The sequence below is a fragment of the Oncorhynchus kisutch genome, linkage group LG17, assembly GCF_002021735.2.
Source record: "Oncorhynchus kisutch isolate 150728-3 linkage group LG17, Okis_V2, whole genome shotgun sequence".
In the NCBI taxonomy this organism is placed as follows: domain Eukaryota; kingdom Metazoa; phylum Chordata; class Actinopteri; order Salmoniformes; family Salmonidae; genus Oncorhynchus; species Oncorhynchus kisutch.
The window spans coordinates 81,946,407-81,973,151 of record NC_034190.2 but is presented as its reverse complement, the minus strand read 5'-3'; the positions used below and the strand labels follow the sequence as shown (position 1 = coordinate 81,973,151).

The 26,745-nt window shown below is 42.1% G+C and overlaps 1 protein-coding gene across 2 annotated transcripts; it reads right to left on the bottom strand.

Moving 5' to 3' along the window:
* Positions 1-361: 361 nt before the first annotated feature.
* Positions 362-26,745, bottom strand: eno1a (enolase 1a, (alpha)). Of its 2 annotated transcripts, none has more exons than XM_031794794.1 (12): positions 26,384-26,745; positions 21,022-21,116; positions 13,068-13,163; positions 10,382-10,440; positions 9,833-9,902; positions 9,468-9,601; positions 7,404-7,626; positions 6,226-6,423; positions 5,434-5,635; positions 1,512-1,620; positions 1,179-1,237; positions 362-913 (listed from the first exon to the last, which is right to left on the bottom strand). In XM_031794794.1, the coding sequence occupies exons 2-12, from the start codon at positions 21,104-21,106 to the stop codon at positions 850-852; spliced, it is 1,299 nt and encodes a 432-aa protein (XP_031650654.1). In that variant the 5' UTR covers positions 21,107-21,116; positions 26,384-26,745; the 3' UTR covers positions 362-849. The 2 variants fall into 2 exon arrangements, with proteins under 2 accessions (XP_031650654.1, XP_020362630.2); XM_020507041.2 differs by lacking the exon at positions 10,382-10,440 and adding an exon at positions 10,895-10,953 and having other exon boundaries at positions 26,384-26,515.

Below are 26,745 nucleotides of genomic sequence, written 5' to 3'. Positions count from 1 at the left end.
ATGCACAAAGTAGATGTCCTAACCGACATAACTATAGTTTGTTAACAAGAAATTTGTGGAGTGGTTGAAAAACAAGTTAATGACTCCAACCTAAGTGTATGTAAACTTCCGACTTCAACTGTAGGTCTCAAGACTTCATCCATGACACGTCACTAAAGTTTGTAAATAATCATTGCAAAAGGATATTAAACATGAACCTTGTACAATCATCCAGAAGTCATGTGATCCTGTTTCTCTATAATCAGCCTGGTAATTACGAGGCTAATAAAATGTGGGTTGATGGCAGTAAATGAAATGTCAGCAATATAAAATAGTTAAGATACATTTTCTCGTGACCAAGAAAGCACACAGGGACACCGAATGACATCTCTGGTCCGTTTCATAGGAGATTGTTTATTTCTTGTAATTCTGCCAACGTTTACAGTAGCAACACCAGGAACTTCTCTTCAGAGGCAACACATTGCACATACAATACTCTTGTCTCAATAACAGCACAGTGCTAAACTTAAAAGTAGCTCTTCACTAGAATAATAGTACTCAGTAGGAGGCTACCAAGAATCACTACAACTCACAAGAAGCCAAACGAACAAAAAACCTCTCGTCTTCACACGACAACGTTACACTAACACAAATAAAGGACCGACACGACTGAGGAGCCAAATCATAGAAGATGGGTTAGTGTACTGCAGTGAGAGTTAGATTAGGGTTTCCTGGACACACTTGGACCTTAGGTTTCATGTCCTCCAGACAGGGCAGGGCGAGCGACCTAGTGTGGCATTTATGTGTGTGTGTGGGGCACTGTATGTATGCAGGATGAAATCAAGAAGGCCCAAGGATAGAAAAACCTCCTTAGATTGGGTGCCTGAAGTTTTTGCCAGCGAAAACAGCCTTGTCTCCAAGCTCCTCCTCAATCCTATGGAAGGGAAGTCAAACAGTCAGTTTGTGGTTTCAACACTTGAACCATTCTAACGGCTAAAAGAGGAAGTCATAAAACAACCGAGTACTATCCTATCCTTGATAATTGTACATTGAGATGAGTGATATTTGGGCCAAGTCTAGCTCGTTTAAGTCATGGAGATATATATAATGAAGAACATATGACATGGTAGTTTTCCTAGCGACAGCATTTTATACAGCTGAGATAGAGTTTAAAGACGGGGGGGGACGGGGGGGCTCACCTGAGCAGCTGGTTGTACTTAGCCAGACGCTCAGACCTGCATGGAGCACCGGTCTTGATCTGGAGATGGGAACACAGCATATCAGTTACTTACGTTCACTGGAACACAGCATACCAAGTTATCGGTACACTCGCTGTAGCTAAGTGCAAAACTGAGAATAACCGAAGCTGAACAACTTTGGTGAGGGAGCTTGCAGTTGCATTGAATGTAATAGAATATCACTAAAGGACAGAACAAATGTCTGTCTGCAGAGGTTTGGGCCAACAACGCTGTGGTTCAGGCCACACCAGTAGTAATATCTATCTATTGATCTTAAAAAGAGGTGTAGCCTACCTGTCCAGTGCAGAGACCGACAACCAGGTCAGCAATGAAGGTGTCCTCTGTCTCTCCAGAGCGATGACTGACCATCACTCCCCAGCCGTTTGTCTGGGCCATCTTGCAGCTACACAGGAAACAGGTACAGGATCAATGTCTGTCTTGTATAAAGATGCTTGTGATGAATCAAATTCCAATCTTGGGATAAAGAAACAACTACTGCTGCTAGAGCTCACCACTACCACAAATACTACAACTACTACTACCACCACTACTAGCACCAATTACAACTACCACTACTAGCACCATTACAACTACCACTACTAGCACCATTACAACTACCACTACTAGCACCATTACAACTACCACTACTAGCACCATTACAACTACCACTACTAGCACCATTACAACTACCACTACTAGCACCATTACAACTACCACTACTAGCACCATTACAACTACCACTACTAGCACCATTACAACTACCACTACTAGCACCATTACAACTACCACTACTAGCACCATTACAACTACCACTACTAGCACCATTACAACTACCACTACTAGCACCATTACAACTACCACTGCTAAAACTACTACCACTACTACCACCACTACTACTACTACCACCACTACTACTACCACTACCACTACTAGCACCATTACAACTACCACTACTAGCACCATTACAACTACTAGCACCATTACAACTACCACTGCTAAAACTACTACCACTACTACCACCACTACTACTACTACCACCACTACTACTACCACTACCACTACTAGCACCATTACAACTACCACTACTAGCACCATTACAACTACTAGCACCATTACAACTACCACTGCTAAAACTACTACCACTACTACCACCACTACTACTACCACCACTACTACTACCACTACCACTACTAGCACCATTACAACTACCACTACTAGCACCATTACAACTACTAGCACCATTACAACTACCACTGCTAAAACTACTACCACTACTACCACCACTACTACTACTACCACCACTACTACTACTACCACCACTACTACTACCACCACTACTACTACTACCACTACCACTACTACCACTACAGGTTCATTATCTAGTTCTTAGATACAGCTACTGTAGTTTGGTTTCACTCGTTTCTTTGAAGGTATTGTAAAATGTCTACCTAAGAAAACTAGGCCCGGAGTCAAGGAAGACAATACATCACCTACGGTCTCCTTGTGCAGTATATCTGGTAGTACACTACATTCTGTAACATTCATTATATCTGGTAGTACACTACATTCTGTAACATGCATTATATCTGGTAGTACACTACATTCTATAACATGCATTATATCTGGTAGTACACTACATTCTATAACATGCAGTATATCTGGTAGTACACTACATTCTATTCTGTAACATGCATTATATCTGGTAGTACACTACATTCTGTAACATGCATTATATCTGGTAGTACACTACATTCTATAACATGCATTATATCTGGTAGTACACTACATTCTATTCTATAACATGCATTATATCTGGTAGTACACTACATTCTATAACATTCATTATATCTGGTAGTACACGACATTCTATAACATGCATTATATCTGGTAGTACACTACATTCTATAACATGCATTATATCTGGTAGTACACTACATTCTATAACATGCATTATATCTGGTAGTACACTACATTCTGTAACATGCATTATATCTGGTAGTACACTACATTCTATAACATGCATTATATCTGGTAGTACACTACATTCTATAACATGCATTATATCTGGTAGTACACTACATTCTATAACATTCATTATATCTGGTAGTACACGACATTCTGTAACATGCATTATATCTGGTAGTACACTACATTCTGTAACATGCATTATATCTGGTAGTACACTACATTCTGTAACATGCATTATATCTGGTAGTACACTACATTCTGTAACATGCATTATATCTGGTAGTACACTACATTCTGTAACATGCATTATATCTGGTAGTACACTACATTCTATAACATGCATTATATCTGGTAGTACACTACATTCTATTCTGTAACATTCATTATATCTGGTAGTACACTACATTCTATTCTGTAACATTCATTATATCTGGTAGTACACTACATTCTATTCTGTAACATTCATTATATCTGGTAGTACACTACATTCTATTCTGTAACATTCATTATATCTGGTAGTACACTACATTCTATTCTGTAACATTCATTATATCTGGTAGTACACTACATTCTATTCTGTAACATTCATTATATCTGGTAGTACACTACATTCTATAACATGCATTATATCTGGTAGTACACTACATTCTGTAACATGCATTATATCTGGTAGTACACTACATTCTATAACATGCATTATATCTGGTAGTACACTACATTCTATAACATGCATTATATCTGGTAGTACACTACATTCTATAACATGCATTATATCTGGTAGTACACTACATTCTGTAACATGCATTATATCTGGTAGTACACTACATTCTATTCTGTAACATTCATTATATCTGGTAGTACACTACATTCTATTCTGTAACATTCATTATATCTGGTAGTACACTACATTCTATTCTGTAACATTCATTATATCTGGTAGTACACTACATTCTATTCTGTAACATTCATTATATCTGGTAGTACACTACATTCTATTCTGTAACATTCATTATATCTGGTAGTACACTACATTCTATTCTGTAACATTCATTATATCTGGTAGTACACTACATTCTATTCTGTAACATTCATTATATCTGGTAGTACACTACATTCTATAACATGCAGTATATCTGGTAGTACACTACATTCTATAACATGCATTATATCTGGTAGTACACTACATTCTATAACATGCATTATATCTGGTAGTACACTACATTCTATAACATGCATTATATCTGGTAGTACACTACATTCTGTAACATGCAGTATATCTGGTAGTACACGACATTCTGTAACATGCATTATATCTGGTAGTACACTACATTCTGTAACATGCATTATATCTGGTAGTACACTACATTCTATAACATGCATTATATCTGGTAGTACACTACATTCTGTAACATGCAGTATATCTGGTAGTACACGACATTCTGTAACATGCATTATATCTGGTAGTACACTACATTCTATAACATGCATTATATCTGGTAGTACACTACATTCTATAACATGCATTATATCTGGTAGTACACTACATTCTATAACATGCATTATATCTGGTAGTACACTACATTCTGTAACATGCATTATATCTGGTAGTACACTACATTCTATAACATGCATTATATCTGGTAGTACACTACATTCTGTAACATGCATTATATCTGGTAGTACACTACATTCTGTAACATGCATTATATCTGGTAGTACACGACATTCTATAACATGCATTATATCTGGTAGTACACTACATTCTATTCTGTAACATTCATTATATCTGGTAGTACACTACATTCTATTCTGTAACATTCATTATATCTGGTAGTACACTACATTCTATTCTGTAACATTCATTATATCTGGTAGTACACTACATTCTATTCTGTAACATTCATTATATCTGGTAGTACACTACATTCTATTCTGTAACATTCATTATATCTGGTAGTACACTACATTCTATTCTGTAACATTAATTATATCTGGTAGTACACTACATTCTATTCTGTAACATTCATTATATCTGGTAGTACACTACATTCTATTCTGTAACATTCATTATATCTGGTAGTACACTACATTCTATTCTGTAACATTCATTATATCTGGTAGTACACTACATTCTGTATGAAAAAAAAAACACTTCCCTGAGCAAGTCAAAATGGGTGCCAGTGGTACAGAGCGAGTGGTGTCGCTAACTATATATGAATTGTCTGTCTGCGCGTGGACCAGTACTTACGCCTGCAGGGACTCTGTGACGGAGCCGATCTGGTTGACCTTGAGCAGCAGGCAGTTGCAGGCCTTGTCGGCCACACCCTTGGCGATGCGCTTGGGATTGGTGACGGTCAGATCGTCACCCACCACCTGGATACTGGTCTCCGCCGTGAACTTGGACCATGCCGCCCAGTCATCCTGGTCGAAGGGATCCTCAATGGACACCACTGTAGAAGACAAGAGGAGGATGGTTGTAACGGGTTAGTTGTTAGAGCACGTCGTTGAGGTCACTACTGGGGAGAGGAAGGGATAAGCCACTTTAAAGCCTAATTGAGTGCAATTAGATATTTATTGTTCAACAGATTTACCTTCGGCTCCCATACATCAGGGCTAACTCTAGCTAGAGGAGTATTACAGTACGTTAAAGATCCACAGAGGCCCTGGCCTCTTACAGAGGGCGAAAGTCAGTCACTCAGCCTAACAGAAATAGCACCCTATTCCCTACATAGTGCACTACTATTAACCAGAGCCCTATGGGTAGTAGTGTGCCCTATGGGGAATAATGTGCCATTCGGGACTGTGACCGGAGTCTTAACAGTATAATGAGGATCAGTGGTTCTCAGTAGCAGACCTGGGTAACTCAGCCGGAGTCTTAAAATGAGGATTAGTGTTTCTCTTAGTATCAGACCTGGGTAATCCTTCATCTAGTGGTAGTGGCACTGCCGACCCCAGGAAACCTATCCCACTTGGTGATGGGGGTCAAAAGTAGTGCACTATATAGGGAATAGGGTGGCAGTTGGGATGCATGGACACCAACCTGGGTAATCCTTGACGAAGCTCTTGTAGAGGTCTCCCAGCTGGTCTGGGGTGATGTAACGGCTGGAGTCGTCAGGTGACTTGAAGTCCAGGTCGTATTTCCCGTCCTTGTAGAACTCGGAGGCGGCCACGTCCATGCCGATCACGATCTTGTCGGTGTAGCCGGCTTTGCCAATGGCTTCCTTCAGCAGCTCCAGAGCTGAGAGGAACATAGATAACTCTAATTTAAGATTCCCTCACGATGAATAAGGAGATTTGTTTGGCTTTATATATAGTTATAAATTCATTCTTAGGCTCCCTGTCTGGCTCCTGACCTATATAGTGTTTATATGCTATTTAATATGACATGTAACCTATTTGAAATTATGTTGGCTTCTTAAATTCACCTTTTCATATTTATTCAAATACTTTTCATTCAAATCCATATGGTTTGGTTTCAATATTTAAAAACCAATTGGTAGGTCCAGTTAGTCACAAAAATAGATGGGTGCTGGTTAAATTGTGATTTTTAATGAATGGAGTGAATTTGGAGCGAAAGTGAAGATTTTTCTGTGAGTGTGGAAATCAAATCAAATCAAATTTATTTATATAGCCCTTCGTACATCAGCTGATATCTTTAAGTGCTGTACAGAAACCCAGCCTAAAACCCCAAACAGCAAGCAATGCAGGTGTAGAAGCACGCGTGGAAAACGTTTTATTTTTTAGCATTAGCGTTAGGAAAGACATGGAGGAAAACGCACTGCATCATGGGATTTCCAACCACTCAACTCCGCTCACATGTGCTGATTGAAATATACTGAGCTACAAACAGAGCTACACTGGTCTGTACATTATTCAGTATTGGATTGAGGCCTTCATCTGTCTCCTCCGGAGTAGCATTCCTGGGCAAATGGATAGAAAGAGCCACACCAACATAGGGTCACGGTGATGTAACCTCTACGGGAGGGGAAGATGGAGGGGCGAAGGAGTCTTAGGTGAAGTACTAGAGGGTTCTAGGACATTCCCTCTCAGCTAAGACACAGAAGTATCAGGAAGCAGCATCACAGCTCATTATTCCACTGAAGTGACGCTGCAGTGGTGCCATATTGCTGGTCATGTGACAACTGTTGCTGGAGAAAAGGGCTATACACCTGACTGATTAATGGATTGATTGATTGACTGACGCTCATCGGCTCTCACCTTCCTTGTTCTCCAGGATGTTGGGGGCGAAGCCTCCCTCGTCTCCCACGTTAGTGGCGTCCTGGCCGTACTTCTTCTTGATGACGTTCTTCAGGTTGTGGTAGACCTCGGCTCCGATCCTCATGGCCTCCTTGAAGGTGCTGGCTCCTACAGGGAGGATCATGAACTCCTGCATGGCCAGCTTGTTGCCTGCGTGGGAACCTCCGTTGATCACGTTGAAGGCCTTAGACAGAGACAGAGGTTTTTCACAATTCCTGACATTTAATCCAAGTAAAAATTCCCTGTCTTAGATCAGTTAGGATCAGCACTTTATTTTAAGAATGTGAAATGTCAGAATAATAGTTGAGAGAATGATTTATTTCAGCTTTTATTTCTTTCATCACATTCCCAGTGGGTCAGAAGTTTACATAGCCTCAATTAGTATTTGGTAGCATTGCCTTTAAATTGTTTAACTTGGGTCAAACGTTTCGGGTAGCCTTCCACAAGCTTCCACAATAAGTTGGGTGAATTTTGTCACATTCCTCCTGACAGAGCTGGTGTAACTGAGTCAGGTTTGTAGGCCTCCTTGCTCACACTCGCCTTTTCAGTTCTGCCCACACATTTTCTATAAGATTGAGGTCAGGGCTTTGTGATGGCCACTCCAATACCTTGACTTTGTTGCCCTTAAGCCATTTCACCACAACGTTGGAAGTATGCTTGGGGTCATTGTCCATTTGGAAGACCCATTTGCGACCAAGCTTTAACTTCCTGACTGATGTCTTGAGATGTTGCTTCAATATATCCACATCATTTTCCTACCTCATGCTGCCATCTATTTTGTGAAGTGCACCAGTCCCTCCTGCAGCAAAGCACCCCCACAACATGATGCTGCCACCCCCGTGCTTCACGGTGGGGATGGTGTTCTTCACGGTTGGGATGGTGTTCTTCAGCTTGGATGGTGTTTTTCCTCCAAACATAACGATGGTCATTATGGCCAAACAGTTATATTTTTGTTTCATCAGACCAGAGGACATTTCTCCAAAAAGTATGACCTTTGTCCCCATGTGCAGTTGCAAACCGTAGTTTCCTTGCTGAGCGGCCTTTCAGGTTATGTCGATATCGGACTCGTTTTACTGTGGATATAGTTACTTTTGTACCTGTTTCCTTCAGCATCTTCACAAGGTCCTTTGCCGTTGTTCTGGGATTGATTTGCACTTTTCGCACCAAAGTACGTTCATCTCTAGGAGACAGAACACGTCTCCTTCCTGAGCGGTATGACGACAGCGTGGTCCCATGGTGTATATACTTGCGTACTATTGTTTTAACAGATGAACGTGGTACCTTCAGGCATTTGCAAATTGCTCCCAAAGATGAACCAGACTTGTGGAGGTCTACAATCTTTTTCTGAGGTCTTGGCTAATTTCTTTTGATTTTCTCATGATGTCAAGCAAAGAGGCACTGAGTTTGAAGGTAGGCCTTGAAATACATACAGGTACACCTCCAATTGATTCAAATGATGTCAATTAGCCTATCAGGAGCTTCTAAAGCCATGACATCATTTTCTGGAATTTTCCAAGCTACTTAAAGGCACAGTCAACTTAGTGTATATAAACTTCTGACCCACTGGAATTGTGATACAGTGAATTATAAGTGAAAAAATCTGTCTAAACAATTGTTGGAAAAATGACTTGTGAAATGCACAAAGTAGATGTCCTAAACGACTAGCCAAAACTATAGTTTGTTAACAATACATTTGTGGAGTGGTTGAAAAACGAGTTTCAATGAACCTAAGTGTATGTAAACTTCCGACTTCAACTGTAAGTCAGCTTTAGCTCAGCAGGACAACACAGTCTTGATGCAAGGTCACATAAAGATGACTCACACATTAGTAAACACAGACTTAAATGGGACTGGTAGGATGACGATAAACTTAATGGGGACTGGAAGGATGACGATAAACGTAATGGGGACTGGAAGGATGACGATAAACGTAATGGGGACTGGTAGGATGACGATAAACTTAATGGGGACTGGAAGGATGACGATAAACTTAAATGGGGACTGGTAGGATGACGATAAACTTACAGGGACGGGGAGGATGACATTGGGGTTGCCTGCGAGGTCAGCGATGTGACGGTACAGGGGGACACCTTTCTCAGCAGCACCGGCCTTGCACACAGCCAGGGACACGCCCAGGATGGCGTTGGCACCAAACTTAGCTGAGGGGGGGAACAGAAAGCGAAGAGCCAATAAAGCAAACAATTTCTGCCTTTTTTCTCATTTTCCTAAATTGTTGATTTGATTTGATTTATTCAAGTAGACTGCTGTTCTTATTGCTTGCATAAGGAAGGTTACATGACATGTCTGTATTTGCATTGAAACCTAGTACACTGGAATGCACTCAACTCTATGCTAAAATTCCATATACCAACCAAAAGGAAGTAACCTACACTTGTTCTCTGTGCCATCCATGTCCAACATCAGCTTGTCAACCTTTTCCTGCTCCAGGACGTTGACGTTCTGAACAACAGGACAGACAGACAGACACAGAACAACACACCAGTCATTAGAGATGGAAGAAACTGACAAACAAAAAAAGGTTAGTTCAAAGTTCAAACAGGTTAGCTCAAAACACCTGTCTTAAAGGATGTTTAGGTTCACTAGTACACACTACACACAGCATCTTGAGGTGCTACCTAGCCAGGTTACCTGAGACCTCTGGTCACTGAGGTGAGTACAGTGTTGAATACATTCAATAATAACATCTTACAGAGAAATTCAACAGACCAAGAAGATATATACTGTATCTAGAAAACTCCATGGGGTAAAAAAAAGAACTCATAAACAGAACTTGAAGTGATGTGTCTTCTCTTACCTTCTGACTTCATTGTACTCAGTCAGGATTGTAACTAGCTGCTCTATGCCTGTACTCTCTATGCAACACTGACTCGACACCAGCACAACGTTGTCAATGTTAGTCAAACAGTGAATGTTCCTACCTGCCGAACAAGCGCAGGTGCAATAGTTTTATTGATATGATCAACAGCTTTTGAGACACCTGCAGAGGGGACAAGCAAAGCGTCACGACCCAGGGAGAAGTAGACCATGCAAGAGCAGCAGGCATTACTAGGCGATCACAGAGCAAGCCTATAGATCTCGCTAATATTATCTGCTGTGGTGGCAGCAACTAGGCTGGTTAAACAAACGTCAAGTGGAATGATCTACTATTGGGATCATGGGGTAATCACAGAAATAGAATGACAATATGGCCGCCGGTTGGTCCACCCGTCACGGAACTTTGACTTGGAGGAATGTCTCTTCTAGTCATTATATTTTTATGGCCGTAATAATGATTTAGAAAATCTGTGATCGTCTGTGAATGCCTGCCACAGAGGTTAGTTACTTGTCAAATCATGGCAAACCCACTTGAAAGTCATGCTTTCAATCAACCAGTTCCATATTCAGTGTTATCTCTGTCTTACTCCTGTTGCTCCACCACACTGTGTATTTACCTGGTTACACAGAGCTGGGGCCAAGAACTCATTAATATGTTTAACAGCCCTTTTCACCCCTGACAGGAGAAGAGAAGGATGAAGTGTCAGAGAAAAGAAAGATGAAGAACGAAGGAAAGATAGAAAACATGTAATTGGGAAAAAAATGTATAGAGTGAGCTGTGTACTAGCCTGGTCCCAGATGTGTCTGTGCTGTCTTGCCAACTCCTAGGGTTATTACCATGGCAACCACACGAGCTGGCCATGCAGCACAGTGAGATCTAGGACCAGGCTAGAGTACATGGACATTGGAAATGGAAGCAAACATTGGAAACTAGCTATGTCAACAATACATTCTAAGACTAGTATGTTTCTAAAGTCCATTTATAAATACAGTGCCTAGTGAAAGCCTAGTGAAAGCCTAGTGAAAGCCTAGTGAAAGTCCACACATTTTACTGCCTTAAATCTAAAAAGGGAACACATTTAAAAGTGAAAGAAAGTTATAGAAACCATTTCCGAATTAATACAAAAATAACATGTCTTGATTGCGTATGTCATTTGGCAGCTATTACAGCTGTAAACCAGTTTGAATAAGATTCGACCAACTTTGTACAACTCTTATACCCCATAATGACGAAGCGAAAACAGGTTTTTAGAATTTTTTTCAACTTTATATAAAAAATTAAAAAGCAGAAATACCTTATTTACATAAATATTCAGACCCTTTGCTATGAGACTCGAAATTAAGCTGATAATTATTCTTTAAATGTTTCTACAACTTTGAGTCCACCTGTGGTAAATTCAATTGATTGGACATGATTTGGAAAGGCACACATCCGTCTATATAAGGTCCCACAGTTGTCTGAGCAAAAAACTAAGCCATGAGGTAAAATTAATTGTCTGTAGGATTGTGTGGAGGCACAGATCTGGGGAAGGGTACCAAAAAATGTCTGCAGCATTGAAGATCCCCCAAGAACACAGTGGCCTCCATCATGCTTAAATGGAAGAAGTTTGGAACCACCAAGACTCTTCCTAGAGCTGGCCGCCCAGCCAAACTGAGCAATCGGGGGAGAAGGGCTTTGGTCAGGGAGGTGACCAAGAACCTGATGGTCACTCTGACAGAACTCCAGAGTTCCTCTGTGGAGATGGGAGAACCTTCCAGAAGGACAACCATCTCTGCAGCACTCCACCAATCAGGCATTTATAGTAGAGTGGCCAGACGGATGCCACTCCTCAGTAAAAGGCACATGACAGCGCACTTGGAGTTTGCCAAAAGGCACCTAAAGACTCTCAGACCATGAGAAACAAGAAACTCTGGTCTGATGAAACCAAGATTGAACTCTGTGGCCTGAATGCCAATTGTCACGTCTGGAGGAAACCTGGCACCATCCCTGCGGTGAAGCATGGTGGTAGGAGCATCATGCTGTGGGGATGTTTTTCAGGGACTGGGAGACTAGTCAGGATAAGGAGAAAGATGAATGGAGCAAAGTACAGAGATCCTTGATGAAAACCTGCTCCAGAGCGCTCAGGACCTCAGACTGGGGACGAAGGTTCACCTTCCAACAGGACAACGACCCTAAGCACACAGCCAAGACAACACAGGAGTGGCTTCAGCAGAAGTCTCTGAATGTCCTTGAGTGACTCAGCCAGAGCCAAGACTTGAACCCGATCCTACATCTCTGGAGAGACCTGAAAATAGCTGTGTAGTGACGCTCCCCATTCAACCTGACAGAGCTTGAGAGGATCTGCAAAGAAACTCCCCAAATACAGGTGTGCCAAGCTTGTAGCGTCATACCCAAGAAGACTCTAGGCTGTAATCACTTCCAAAAGGTGCATCAACAATGTACTGAGTAAAGACTCTGAATACTTATGTACATTTGATATATCTGTTTATTATTTTTATTAATTTGCAAAAATGTCTAAAAACGTGTTTTTGCTTTGGCATTTGGGTAGATTGACGAGAGAGAAAAACCTATAAGGTTTTAACGTAACAAAATGTGGAAAAAGTCAAGGGGTCTGAATACTCTCCAAATGCACTGTAGATCAATTGTTGTAATTTTAAGGCAGTAAAATGTGAAGACTGTGCAAGGGGTGTGACCTTCGCTATGCCCTATAAATGACAAGTAACTAGCTAGTCCAATCAGAACAGGGAGTGTTACTAGCTAGTCCAATCAGAAGAGGGAGTTGTGCGTACCTTTGCCCAGGTAGCGAGTCTTATCGTTGTCACGGAGCTCCAGAGCTTCATAGATACCAGTAGAGGCACCGCTGGGGACAGCGGCCCTGAACAGACCTGGAGAACACAGAAGATAGGATGTTAATGAGTCTATTTCATCTCTATTTACATTACATACTGTAGGATGAAACCTGAAGAAGACAGAAGTGAAACATGTGTCAGAAAAGCACAAACTATGTAGTTCTGTCCTCGACCTGTTCTTGTCTACTGATGTTTTGTATTTCTGTATTATGTTTCATGTTTTCTGTGGACCCCGGGAAGAGTAGCTGCACCAATACCAAATCAGGTCCGGTATTCACAAACTGATCTGAAACCAGGTCCGGTATTCACAAACTGATCTGAAACCAGGTCCGGTATTCACAAACTGATCTGAAACCAGGTCTGGTATCCACAAACTGATCTGAAACCAGGTCTGGTATCCACAAACTGATCTGAAACCAGGTCTGGTATCCACAAACCGATTTGAAACCAGGTCCGATATCCACAAACTGATTTGAAACCAGGTCCGATATTCACAAAGTGTTGCAGAGTAATAGTGCTGACCTAGGATCAGTTTTGTATTTTAAACCATAATGAATAAGAGGAAGGACCTGATCCTAGATCGGCACTCCTATTCTGAGACACTTTGTAAATATGGGCCTAGACTACATTACTGATCCAGTTCCTAACACATTGACTGATCCAGACTACATTACTGATCCAGACTACATTACTGATCCAGACTACATTACTGATCCAGACTACATTACTGATCCAGTTCCAAACACATTGACTGATCCAGACTACATTACTGATCCAGACTACATTACCGATCCAGTTCCTAACACATTAACTGATCCAGACTACATTACCGATCCAGACTACATTACAGATTCAGTTCCTAACACATTGACTGATCCAGACTACATTACAGATCCAGACTACATTACTGATCCAGACTACATTACTGATCCAGACTACATTACCGATCCAGACTACATTACCGATCCAGAGTACATTACCGATCCAGTTCCTAACACATTGACTGATCCAGACTACATTACCGATCCAGTTCCAAACACATTGACTGATCCAGACTACATTACTGATCCAGACTACATTACTGATCCAGACTACATTACTGATCCAGTTCCAAACACATTGAATGATCCAGACTACATTACTGATCCAGACTACATTACCGATCCAGTTCCTAACACATTGACTGATCCAGACTACATTACCGATCCAGTTCCTAACACATTGCTGATCCAGACTACATTACAGATGCAGACTACATTACTGATCCAGTAATAACAATAATATCAATATAAATTCAAATAATCATATTTTGTTATAATATGATGTCTTTCTATTGGGTATTTATGTAGTGAAATCAACAGGAAAGAATTCCATCACTCATACGTTAATCCCATTTTGTTTCCTGAAAAGAGAGAGGGAGGGTCGCTGCCTGCTAAGCAGATCAATGTGATGTAACAGGCTTGAACAACGAAGAAAAGCTCTCTACTGAGTAACACACACACGTCTCCAGGATGCGACTGCTGTCTCGACCTCAGCTACACACCAAGGTCAGACATTTTGGAATCAACCACGTGAAGAAAGATAGAATCAAATGTGCATATCCACTAACTGCTCATAGGAGACACACAGAGAGATTTAAGCCTTATATTCAGGATGAATAATAATATGGCTTTTTTTTTGTTTTTTTTGTGGTTAGAAAACCCATCAGTCAGAGGATGTGAAAGTCACTTTCACCCCTACTGGATCTGCGAATAGAAACGGAAACAAAAGACGAAACAGAGAATGTAATTCAAGACCTTTATGTTATATATCAGAGACACGTTACATCTGGCAGGCCCTTTCTGCTCCAACAATACCATTTTTTATACAGCAGCAGACTTGTGCATCCCAAATGGTACCCTATTCCTTATTCCCTGTTCCCTATATCAGTGTTTCCCAACTCTGATCTAGGCACTCGAGTACCACCAATAGTCCCTAATCTTTTTTCCCCGTGGCCATGGACAAGTACACCTGATTCTACTTGTCAACCAATCATCAAGCAAGTTGAATCAGGTATTTTTGTCTGGGGGCTGCAGTTGGAGGTACTGGAGGACTGGAGTTGGACTGTTGGGGGTACTGGAGGACTGGAGTTGGGCTGTTAGGGGTACTGGAGGACTGGAGTTGGGCTGTTAGGGGTACTGGAGGGCTGGAGTTGGGCTGTTAGGGGTACTGGAGGACTGGAGTTGGGCTGTTAGGGGTACTGGAGGACTGGAGTTGGGCTGTTAGGGGTACTGGAGGGCTGGAGTTGGACTGTTGGGGGTACTGGAGGGCTGGAGTTGGACTGTTGGGGGTACTGGAGGGCTGGAGTTGGGCTGTTAGGGGTACTGGAGGACTGTAGTTGGACTGTTAGGGGTACTGGAGGGCTGGAGTTGGACTGTTGGGGGTACTGGAGGGCTGGAGTTGGACTGTTAGGGGTACTGGAGGACTGGAGTTGGACTGTTAGGGGTACTGGAGGACTGGAGTTGGACTCTATAATGTCTCATAGTGAATTTCTAGAAGGTCTATGTCCCTAGTTGTAAAATGTGTGATCGCACCGCAGCAATGGCAACTTCCTCTGTGTTATTACTCGTTCATTCATCCCTCCATCTCATTCACTATTCCCTCATGGATTTGACCCTATCACAAAACAAATGTCAGTATACAGTATACCTTTCCATCACTTATAATGTGGAATGTTCCAGAAATGAATGTTACTTATTGCTCAAGTATACCATTTAAATCATACAGTATATAATTGGAAAGCTTGGGTTCACAGCTATCAATTAAGGACATTTTCAGGAATGTTCAGATAAAACAGAACATTGACCTTCGACCTCTAGGATACATGTCATAATTACCTGTATAAATTGCGTATTTTTATTTTTTTGACTTCAAACGTTGTTTTTACAAAAGTGGTTCTGAAAAGGTCATGACATCACCTTTCAAATAATATATAATATAATCAACTTTGAAAGCACCAGCTATAACTATTGTTTAAAGATAGCCCAACTGACATTAAACTGTTGGAAGTTTAGTGATAGAATTCAACTATACAGTACTGTGTGTGTCAAATGGTTCCCTTTTCACTACATAGTACACTACTTTTGACCAGGGATCTACACTTAAAGTAGTAGTAGTGCTAAAGTAGTGGCATTTGGGAAACAGCCTGGTTTGGGTTCTGTGTTCCAGCGGTGACAGATTAAAACCTGATGACAATCTCCTAAATGACTTCCTCACAATGAAGAATGTCATAAAATACTTGACGTCACAGGATTTAATTCAGCTTCTTGCCTTCACCTGATTTTATATCTTTGGGTGTGATAAGAAGTATTTTGCCGTGTGTGTGTGTGTACTCCCTAGTTTAATGATTAACTCTTAACAGATTGTAAATTAAACTATTTATTTAAATATTTATCTTAGTAAACGTGCACTATGTCTATTCCATTGTCGACGTGCAAATAGAAACATAGTAACATTGATTTCTCAACATTCCGAAAGAGAACCACAAAATAACCACAGTTGGCTACATTGTTTCAGCAACAGATTGCTACATTCTGTAGCTACACCCTCCCACATCTAGTACTAACTTGGCCACACTGCATACCAGTGAATGGCAAGCAAACAATTGTGAACTGTCTTCATCTAATAAAAATGGTACGGAAAGGAGTGGCAGAGTACTTCAGTAGTGAGAAAACACTTATCTAGCTGCACCTTGACTTCCTTTCCTCCCCCCCAGACTCACTCACTGCCATTTCTAAATTTCAATCTGTGTGCTACAAATACATGTTGACACTTGTCACTATGATCTTAAAGGGCTAGTGCGAGATTTTGACAATCAAGCAATTTTTTTACCCCCCCCCCCCAAGTCAAAATGAACCATTTGTATATCTCTGTGTACAGTTTGAAGAAGTGGAAGGTCGTTTTGCGAGCCATTGCTAACTAGCATTAGCACAATGACTGGAAGTATATGGGAACCGCTAGCAGTCATTGCACTAATGCTAGTTAACAACTTCCTTCAAACTGCATGCAGAGACATTAAAATGGTATCCATGAATTCATCTGACTCTGGGTAAGTAGACAAATCTGTCGTTCTGCCCCTGAAAAGGCAGTTAGCCCGCTGTTCCTAGACCAGTTAACCCGCTGTTCCTAGACCAGTTAGCCCGCTGTTCCTAGACCAGTTAACCCACTGTTCCTAGACCAGTTAACCCACTGTTCCTAGACCAGTTAACCCACTGTTCCTAGACCAGTTAACCCACTGTTCCTAGACCAGTTAACCCACTGTTCCTAGACCAGTTAACCCACTGTTCCTAGACCAGTTAACCCACTGTTCCTAGACCAGTTAACCCACTGTTCCTAGGCCAGTTAACCCACTGTTCCTAGACCAGTTAACCCACTGTTCCACTGTTCCTAGACCAGTTAACCCACTGTTCCACTGTTCCTAGACCAGTTAACCCACTGTCCCACTGTTCCTAGACCAGTTAACCCACTGTTCCTAGGCCGTCATTGAAAATAAGAATTTGTTCTTAACTGACTTGCCTGGTTAAATAAAGGTAAAACATGTTTTTATTTTTTAAATGTTCTGCTGCTAAATGACTACAGGGGAAACACTAATTCTACTGTATGTGTCTTAGTATGACCAACATTTACCAGTAGGAACCATTACAGTAACAGTAGAGCTGTCCAAGCAGTGTACCATTACAGACAGTAGCTATTTTCACTCCCCCAACGCGATCTGATCTGCTAGCTCTCTCTCTCTAGTAGGTTGTAGAATGTACAGTAGGCTAACCTTACCATGGAGCTAACTCACTGCCACTTGGAAAGGGACTAGGATATAGGCTAACCTTACCATGGAGCTAACTCACTGCCACTTGGATAGGGACTAGGATATAGGCTAACCTTACCATGGAGCTAACTCACTCTGCCACTTGGATAGGGACTAGGATATAGGCTACCCTTACCATGGAGCTAACTCACTGCCACTTGGAAAGGGACTAGGATATAGGCTAACCTTACCATGGAGCTAACTCACTCTGCCACTTGGAAAGGGACTAGGATATAGGCTAACCTTACCATGGAGCTAACTCACTCTGCCACTTGGATAGGGACTAGGATATAGGCTACCCTTACCATGGAGCTAACTCACTGCCACTTGGAAAGGGACTAGGATATAGGCTAACCTTACCATGGAGCTAACTCACTCTGCCACTTGGAAAGGGACTAGGATATAGGCTAACCTTACCATGGAGCTAACTCACTCTGCCACTTGGATAGGGACTAGGATATAGGCTACCCTTACCATGGAGCTAACTCACTCTGCCACTTGGAAAGGGACTAGGATATAGGCTACCCTTACCATGGAGCTAACTCACTCTGCCACTTGGAAAGGGACTAGGATATAGGCTATCCTTACCATGGAGCTAACTCACTCTGCCACTTGGAAAGGGACTAGGATATAGGCTAACCTTACCATGGAGCTAACTCACTCTGCCACTTGGAAAGGGACTAGGATATAGGCTATCCTTACCATGGAGCTAACTCACTCTGCCACTTGGAAAGGGACTAGGATATAGGCTATCCTTACCATGGAGCTAACTCACTCTGCAACTTGGAAAGGGACTAGGATATAGGCTAACCTTACCATGGAGCTAACTCACTCTGCCACTTGGAAAGGGACTAGGATATAGGCTAACCTTACCATGGAGCTAACTCACTCTGCAACTTGGAAAGGGACTAGCCTGGAGTTAAATCTATTGGTGTTATGTCATGTCTTGTTAATTGTTGTATTTTTGAATTCAATTGATTTGAATGAACATGTTAGAACACAGAGAAACAGACAGGCCAAGTGCTGGAATACCTAAAATAACACTATTGATTAACACTATTGATTAACACTATTGATTAACATAGCAGAGCTATTATAAACATAATTGTTTCCACATTGCAATGATATTTGTGATGGGAACCTATGCATTTCAGTCCACTTTATTCCAATAAGGCAGTACATGTATTGTCAACAATAAGCTATTGTTAACCAAAGCAGGCATTGACCTTTCCATCACTTATAATGTGGAATGTTCCAGAATGAATGTTACTTCTTCCAATTCCAAGATCTAATAACTCTTTTTTAAATACTTTAAATTCATGGAGATACAGTACATTTACAAAGTATTACAACATTACTACGTTAACAGCCTCATTCTAAAATGTATTAAAAAAAAAAATATTGTCCTCATCAATCTACACACAATACCCCATAATGACAAAGCTAAAATATAATATTTACATAAGTATTCAGACCCTTTACTCAGTACTTTGTTGATGCACCTTTGGCAGCAATCAGTGGGAGAAGGGCCTTGGTCAGGGAGGTCCCTCTGACAGAACTCCAGAGTTCCTCTGTGGAGATGGGAGAACCTTCCTGAAGGACAACCATCTCTGCAGCACTCCACCAATCACTTAACCAATCAGGCCTTTATAGTAGAGTGGAAGCTACTCCTCAGTAAAAGGCACATGACAGTCCACTTCGAGTTTGTCAAAAGGCACCTAAAGGACTCTGCTCTGATGAACTCTGTGACCTGAATGCCAAGCCTACCGTCTGGAGGAAACCTGGCACCATCCCTACGGTGAAGCATGGTGGTGGCAGCATCATGCTGTGGGGATGTTTTTCAGCGGCAGAGACTGGGAGACTAGTCAGGATCGAGGGAAAGATGAATGGAGCAAAGTACAGAGAGATCCTAGATGAAAACCTGCTCCAGAGCACTCTGGACCTCAGACTGGGGCGAAGGTTCACCTTCCAACAGGGCAACGGCCCTTAGCACACAGTCAAGAAAATGCAGGAGTGGCTTCGGGACAAGTCTCTGAATGTCCTTGAGTGACCCAGCCAGAGCCCGGACTTGAACACGATCGAGCATCTCTGGAGAGACCTGAAAATAACTGTGCAGCGATGCTCCCCATCCAACCTGACCGAGCTTGAGAGGATCTGCAGAGAGGAATGGGAGAAACTCCCCAAATACAGGTGTTCCAAGCTTGCAGCGTCATACCCAAGAAGACTCGAGACTGTAATCGCCTTTTGCAAACATCTCAAAAAACCTGTTTTTGCTTTGTCATTATGAGGTATTGTGTGTAGATTGTTGAGGGGGGAAAAACTATTTAATCAATTTTAGAATACGGCTGTAACGTAACAAAATGTGGAAAAAGTCAAGGGGTCTGAATACTTTCTGAATGCACTATATAAACAACATGAACGTTAAAGGAGTGGGCCAAGGAAACAATGACATCCTCCTCCTCCTCCACTTCCGCCCTCCCCTGCACGACACAATGAGCAGTAGCACAGTGAGTTGGCACTTTATCAGAGCACTTCATCAGAGTTCTTCATCAGAGCTCTTCATCAGAGCTCTTCATCAGAGCTCTTCATCAGAGCACTTCATCAGAGTACTTCATCAGAGCACTAAATCAGAGCCAGACCAATGCTGCCTGCTAGGGACATTACATGTTTGATTCATTAGCTCTGCTAGGTGTTATTCACCGTAAACTGACAGACTGTTCCACCACTTTAAAATGTATTCATCACTCTAAAGTGATCAATTCAGGAAACCAAAAATAATCTGCAAATCCGACACAGTACAGACAGTAGTGTGTTGCTAAATACATCCTAGATAATGTGCATTCATGCAATGTTGCTCAAGTTGTTCAAACTGCCCCATTAGAGAGAACAGTGGTGTGTGCAACACTCACACCACATGACTTAATAATGTAAAGTAGAAGTTCCAAAAATGATTCGGGCAAAGGCAGCGTCTGCAAGGCATGCACCCAAAGTCGAACACAAACCCTTGAAGAGAACAATGTTTACAGATAGCCCTGCTCCAGTATTATCTCTTACCTTTCTTGGTGTACAGGTCGACCTCCACGGTGGGGTTTCCACGGGAGTCGAAAATCTCACGAGCATGAATCTTCAGGATCGACATGGTTCTGGAACTACACAGGAGAGAGGAGAGAAAGAGGGTGGAGAGAGAGGAGAGAAAGAGGGTGGAGAGAGAGGAGAGAAAGAGGGTGGAGAGAGAGGAGAGAAAGAGGGTGGAGAGAGAGGAGAGAAAGAGGGTGGAGAGAGAGGAGAGAAAGAGGGTGGAGAGAGAGGAGAGGAAGAGAGGAGAGAGAGAGGAGAGGAAGAGAGTAGAGAGAGAGGAGAAGAAGAGGGTGGAGAGAGGAGAGGAAGAAGGTGGAGATTGAAGAGGAAATGAGAAAGAGGATGTTAGCTCTTAAGATGGCAGCCACCTCACTCTCTCCCATTTAACCAGTGGATACAGTCACTATTAGAAGTTATAACAGAATTATCAACAGTGAAAATAAATGGTGCTCGTCAACAAACAATTGAGGCCTAGATAAATATACTTGACTCTGTAAAGAACAATCTCAGCTAAATCCCCACATATACAAACCAGTTATGCTGTATATATATTTATCTATATGTTTTCTTTTCATTCAGTCCCATGGGGAAGGGGTGTGGTTCTCTGGTCGTTGTGGGGAGAGCGGGGGAGGATGTACGGGGAGATTCAGAGGGGGGGGGGGGGCTGGCTATAGAGTCAGCTACCATCCTCAGTAGGAGTGGCTATAGAGTCAGCTACCATCCTCAGTAGGAGTGGCTATAGAGTCAGCTACCATCCTCAGTAGGAGTGGCTATAGAGTCAGCTACCATCCTCAGTAGGAGTGGCTATAGAGTCAGTAGGAGTGGCTATAGAGTCAGCTACCATCCTCAGTAGGAGTGGCTATAGAGTCAGCTACCATCCTCAGTAGGAGTGGCTATAGAGTCAGCTACCATCCTCAGTAGGAGTGGCTATAGAGTCAGCTACCATCCTCAGTAGGAGTGGCTATAGAGTCAGCTACCATCCTCAGTAGGAGTGGTTATAGAGTCAGCTACCATCCTCAGTAGGAGTGGCTATAGAGTCAACTACCATCCTCAGTAGGAGTGGCTATAGAGTCAGCTACCATCCTCAGTAGGAGTGGTTATAGAGTCAGCTACCATCCTCAGTAGCTTTCTATCTATGTTGTCAATGCCAGGAGGTTTGTCATTATTGATCGATAACAATAAATCTTTCACTTCTCCCACAATAACTTTACAAAATTCTAACTTGAAATGCTTTTTTTTCCATTATTTGTTTTTTTGATGTATGAATACAATGGCTCACTGTTTGTTGTTAACATTTCCTGCCTAAATTTTCCCACTTTGCCAATGAAGTAATCATTAAAATAATTGTCAACATCAAATGGTTGTGTGATGAATAAGCCATCTGATTGGATGATGGAGTTGAATTAGTCTTTGTTTTTTTCTGTCGTTCTTTATATCGTTGATCTTGGCTTCATAATACAGTTTCTTCTTCTTCTTCTTCTTTTAGTCATATCATTTCTCAATTTGCAGCCAGATTTATTAGCCCCTCCTGTTGCCCCATCTCTTTCAACCATACAGTTTTTCAATTCCTCATCAATCCATGGAGCCTTAACAGTTCTAACAGTCCGTTTCTTAACGGGTGCATGTTTATCAATAATTGGAAGAAGTAATTTCATAAATTCATCAAGTGCAGCTTCTGGATGCTCCTCATTAGTCACATCAGACAAACAAATATTTTGAACATCATCCACATAAGAGTCACAGCTAAATCTTTTGTATGATCTCTTATACACTATTTAAGGCCCAGCTGTTGGAACTTTGGCTTTCCTGTATATAGCCACTATATTGTGATCACTGTATCCAATGGGTTCGGATACAGCTTGAGAACAAAGTTCTACAGTATTAGTAAACATGTGATCAATACATGTGGATGATGTTGTTCCTGTAGTGTTTGTAAACACCCTGGTAGGTTGATTAATAACCTGAACCAGATTACAGGCACTGGTTAGTGAAGCTTCCTGTTGAGCGGACAGCTTGATGAAAACCAGTCAATATTCAGGCCCATGCAGATAATGCTGAAGAAGTGCTGCAGACAATGTCATGTGATGCAGGTGTGTAGAATACCTGTACAAAGTTGCTGCTGTCACGCCCTGATCTGTTTCACCTGTCTTTGTGCTCGTCTCCACCCCCCTTCCAGGTGTCGCCCATCTTCCTCATTATCCCCTATGCATTTATACCTGTGTTCTCGGTTTGTCTGTTGCCAGTTCGTTTTTTGTTCGTAGAACCTAACAGCATTTTGTTTCCCTGCTCTAGTTTCCCGTTTCTCTAGTTTCCCGGTTCTGACTATTCTGCCTGCCCTGACCCTGAACCTGCCTGTCGTCCTATACCTTTGCCCCGCTACTTTGGATCACCAAGAGGACCTACAGAGAAGAATGGGAGAAACTCCCCAAATACAGGTGTGCCAAGCTTGTAGAGTCACACCCAAGAAGACTCGAGGCTGTAATTGCTGCCAAAGGTGCTTCAACAAAGTACTGAGTAAAGAGTCTGAATACTTATGTAAATGTAATATTTCAGTTAGATTTATTTAACATTTTTTAAGTTGCAAAAATTTATTAATACCTGTTTTTGCTTTGTCATTATGTAGATTGATGAGGGGGGGGGGGGGGGGGGGGAACAAATAAATGTGCCCCCTCTTTTCTCCCCCATTTCGTGGTATCCAATTGTTTTTAGTAGCTACTATCTTGTCTCATCGCTACAACTCCCGTACGGGCTCGGAAGAGACGAAGGTTGAAAGTCATGCGTCCTCCGATACACAACCCAACCAAGCCGCACTGCTTCTTAACACAGCGCGCATCCAACCCGGAAGCCAGCTGCACCAATGTGTTGGAGGAAACACCGTGCCCAAAAGCGACCTGGTCAGCGTGCACTGCGCCCGGCCCGCCACAGGAGTCGCTAGTGCGTGATGAGACAGGGATATCCCTACCGGCCAAGCACTTCCTAACCCAGACACCGCTAGGCCAATTGTGCTTCGCCCCATGGACCTCCCGGTCGCGGCCGGCTGCGACAGAGCCTGGGCTCGAACCCAGAGTCTCTGGTGGCACAGCTAGCACTGTGATGCTGCGCCACCCGGGTGGTCCTGGGAAATAACTATTTAATCTATTTTAGAATAAGGCTGGAACTTTATTTATTAGAGTCAAGGGGTCTAAACACTTTCCCGAATGGACTGTACATGTACCTCAGTGGGTTTGTCTTCTTAACCCTGGCTTATGAGCTTACCTACCTTACCTTATACATTTACTGTGATGTAGCCTAGTCCTGAGCATTTCTCTGGTCTATTAGCAGCCCAGCTATCTCTTCACATTCCAAGTCTCAAGTGTGTGGAAAGAGAGATTTTAGACCAGACAGAGGCTCTATATTCAGCTAGCTTCCCAAATGCCAACTCTATAAAAAACTAGTGACCTATATAGGGAATGGGTCACCATTTGGAACACAGCCAAGGCCCTGGTTGCCCCTAGAGCAGGGTTCCCCAACCTAGTGGCCAGAGGGACGAATTTGGCCTGCGATGTGGTTTTATTTGGCCGCTGCAATTTCTTCAGAATTTTCATTCTTGGACATAAGACTATAAAAAAAAACAGGAAATCAGCTCCCAAGTGATTTGAATTTTTGGACATTTGTTCCCAAGTATTTCCACGTATAATAGAGAGACACGTGATAGTATACAAGGTTTGAAATGATCAAAGATTATCTGTTTGGGCTTCTTGCGGTCAATTTGACTGTCTACAAATGATTTGTCATTATGTTCCGGCCCCCTGACCATCCGCTCAAGAAAAATCGTCCCGCGGCTGAATCGAGTTGATGAACCCTGCACTCGAGTGACTGGACTATGTAATACAGAACATAGCGTATAGATCTGTTTTTTAAAATCTGTATTTGCCTTGACTTTCAGTTCATCTACCCCTCCACTGTTATAAATGCATGAATGAACCCCATGTTCCAGTCTCAGGCACTAAAGCCTGACAGACAGACACTCCACCAACCAACCCCTTCTGGACCAATGGAAAATACTCTGTCCTTAAATGTAGATTGTGTGGAAACTCGCCACTGGCTCAAAATGACAGAAAGGGAGGGCAGAGGGGGCAACTGTCAGCCCGCATTAACAGACGCATACACACAGAGACACGACTCTTGATCTCTATAGCACTCACAGTAATGTTTAGCCTACAGTCGGAGCACACAGCAGCTAAAGTCCCCTGACATTTAAGGAAACAAAACATAATCCCTGTGGTAGTAATAACAGCGATAACACATTAAGTTATAACACGTTGTGTTTTTGTCCGTCTGCCTTGTTTGATAATGCTTCCTAAAGGGCTTCCTCACAATGGAAAAACATTACAAAAGAGACTTGACATTCCAGGATTAAATTCAGCTTCTTGCCTCGACCTGTTTTTCCATTATCTCTGAGTGGGTATGACAAGTTAGTTAAAATATCTAACAGATGGGGCTCCCGAGGGGCTCCCAAGCGGCACAGCGGTCTAAAGGCACCACATCTCAGTGCTAGAGGCGTCACTACAGACTCTGGCCGGGGTAGGACGCCATTGTAAAACATCATTTGACTTGCCCAGTTAAATAAAAGTTCAATAAAATCAATAAAGATGGTAAATGAAACTATTTAAATATTTATCTTAGTAAACGTGCACTATGTCTATTCCATTGTCGACGTGCAAATAGAAACAACATCTCCGAAAGAGAACCACAAAATAACCAGTTGGCTACATTGTTTCAGCAACAGATTGCTACATTCTGTAGCTACACCCTCCCACATCTAGTACTAACTTGGCCACACTGCATACCAGTGAATGGCAAGCAAACAATAGTGAACTGTCTTCATCTAATAAAAATGGTACGGAAAGGTGTGGCAGGGTACTTCAGTAGTTAGGAAACACTGTTATCTAGCTATGTGATTGCAACTTGACTCCCTTTCCTCTCCCCCAGACTCACACACTGCTGTATCTAAATGAGTAACATCTCGCCAGCTGACGGTTTAAAATAGACTAGCTACCAAGCTTCAAGACATGGCCAAGCAACATCATGTCATGAATAGCATTCCAAAAACTGAAAGCTCCAAAATGAAAATACAAAAGACCAAAGATATAGACCACTGAGAGAACTAGGCATTTTCGGTGATGATGATGATGATGATGAAGGGGATATGTCATCAGATGTCATCTACAATGTCATCAGACAAATTGTCTAAAACTAGCGGATATTTTATAAAAATTTGAGACAAGAAGCAATTATAGTCTTAACTAAGTAAACTAATGTCACAAAATAATAAATACAATACATGTATTCATCTTACCTTTATCAGGCCTAACCGTGTGCAAGGGTAGTGTTCTCTCTCGTTCGGTCGACAGAGAAGGCGCTCGTGACAGTCCACCGTGCTGATAAGTGGACAGAATCCAGGAAGTGATTTCCTCCTCGCTATCTGATTGGCTAGGATGGACTCACGCGGCATATGAGAGTGCGAGACATACTGCACGTTCTCCAGCGGAATCACGACTTCGCCTAGAACAAAAAAAAATGATCTGGGGTCTTTTAAACCTTAGCGTCCCCCCCCCCCAAAAAAACGTAAGGGATATCATGCCCAAAAACAACTAAATGCAACAGAAATGTAATAGGCTACAAATTGTTGAATTGATCCAACATGAGTGGTCACGGAGA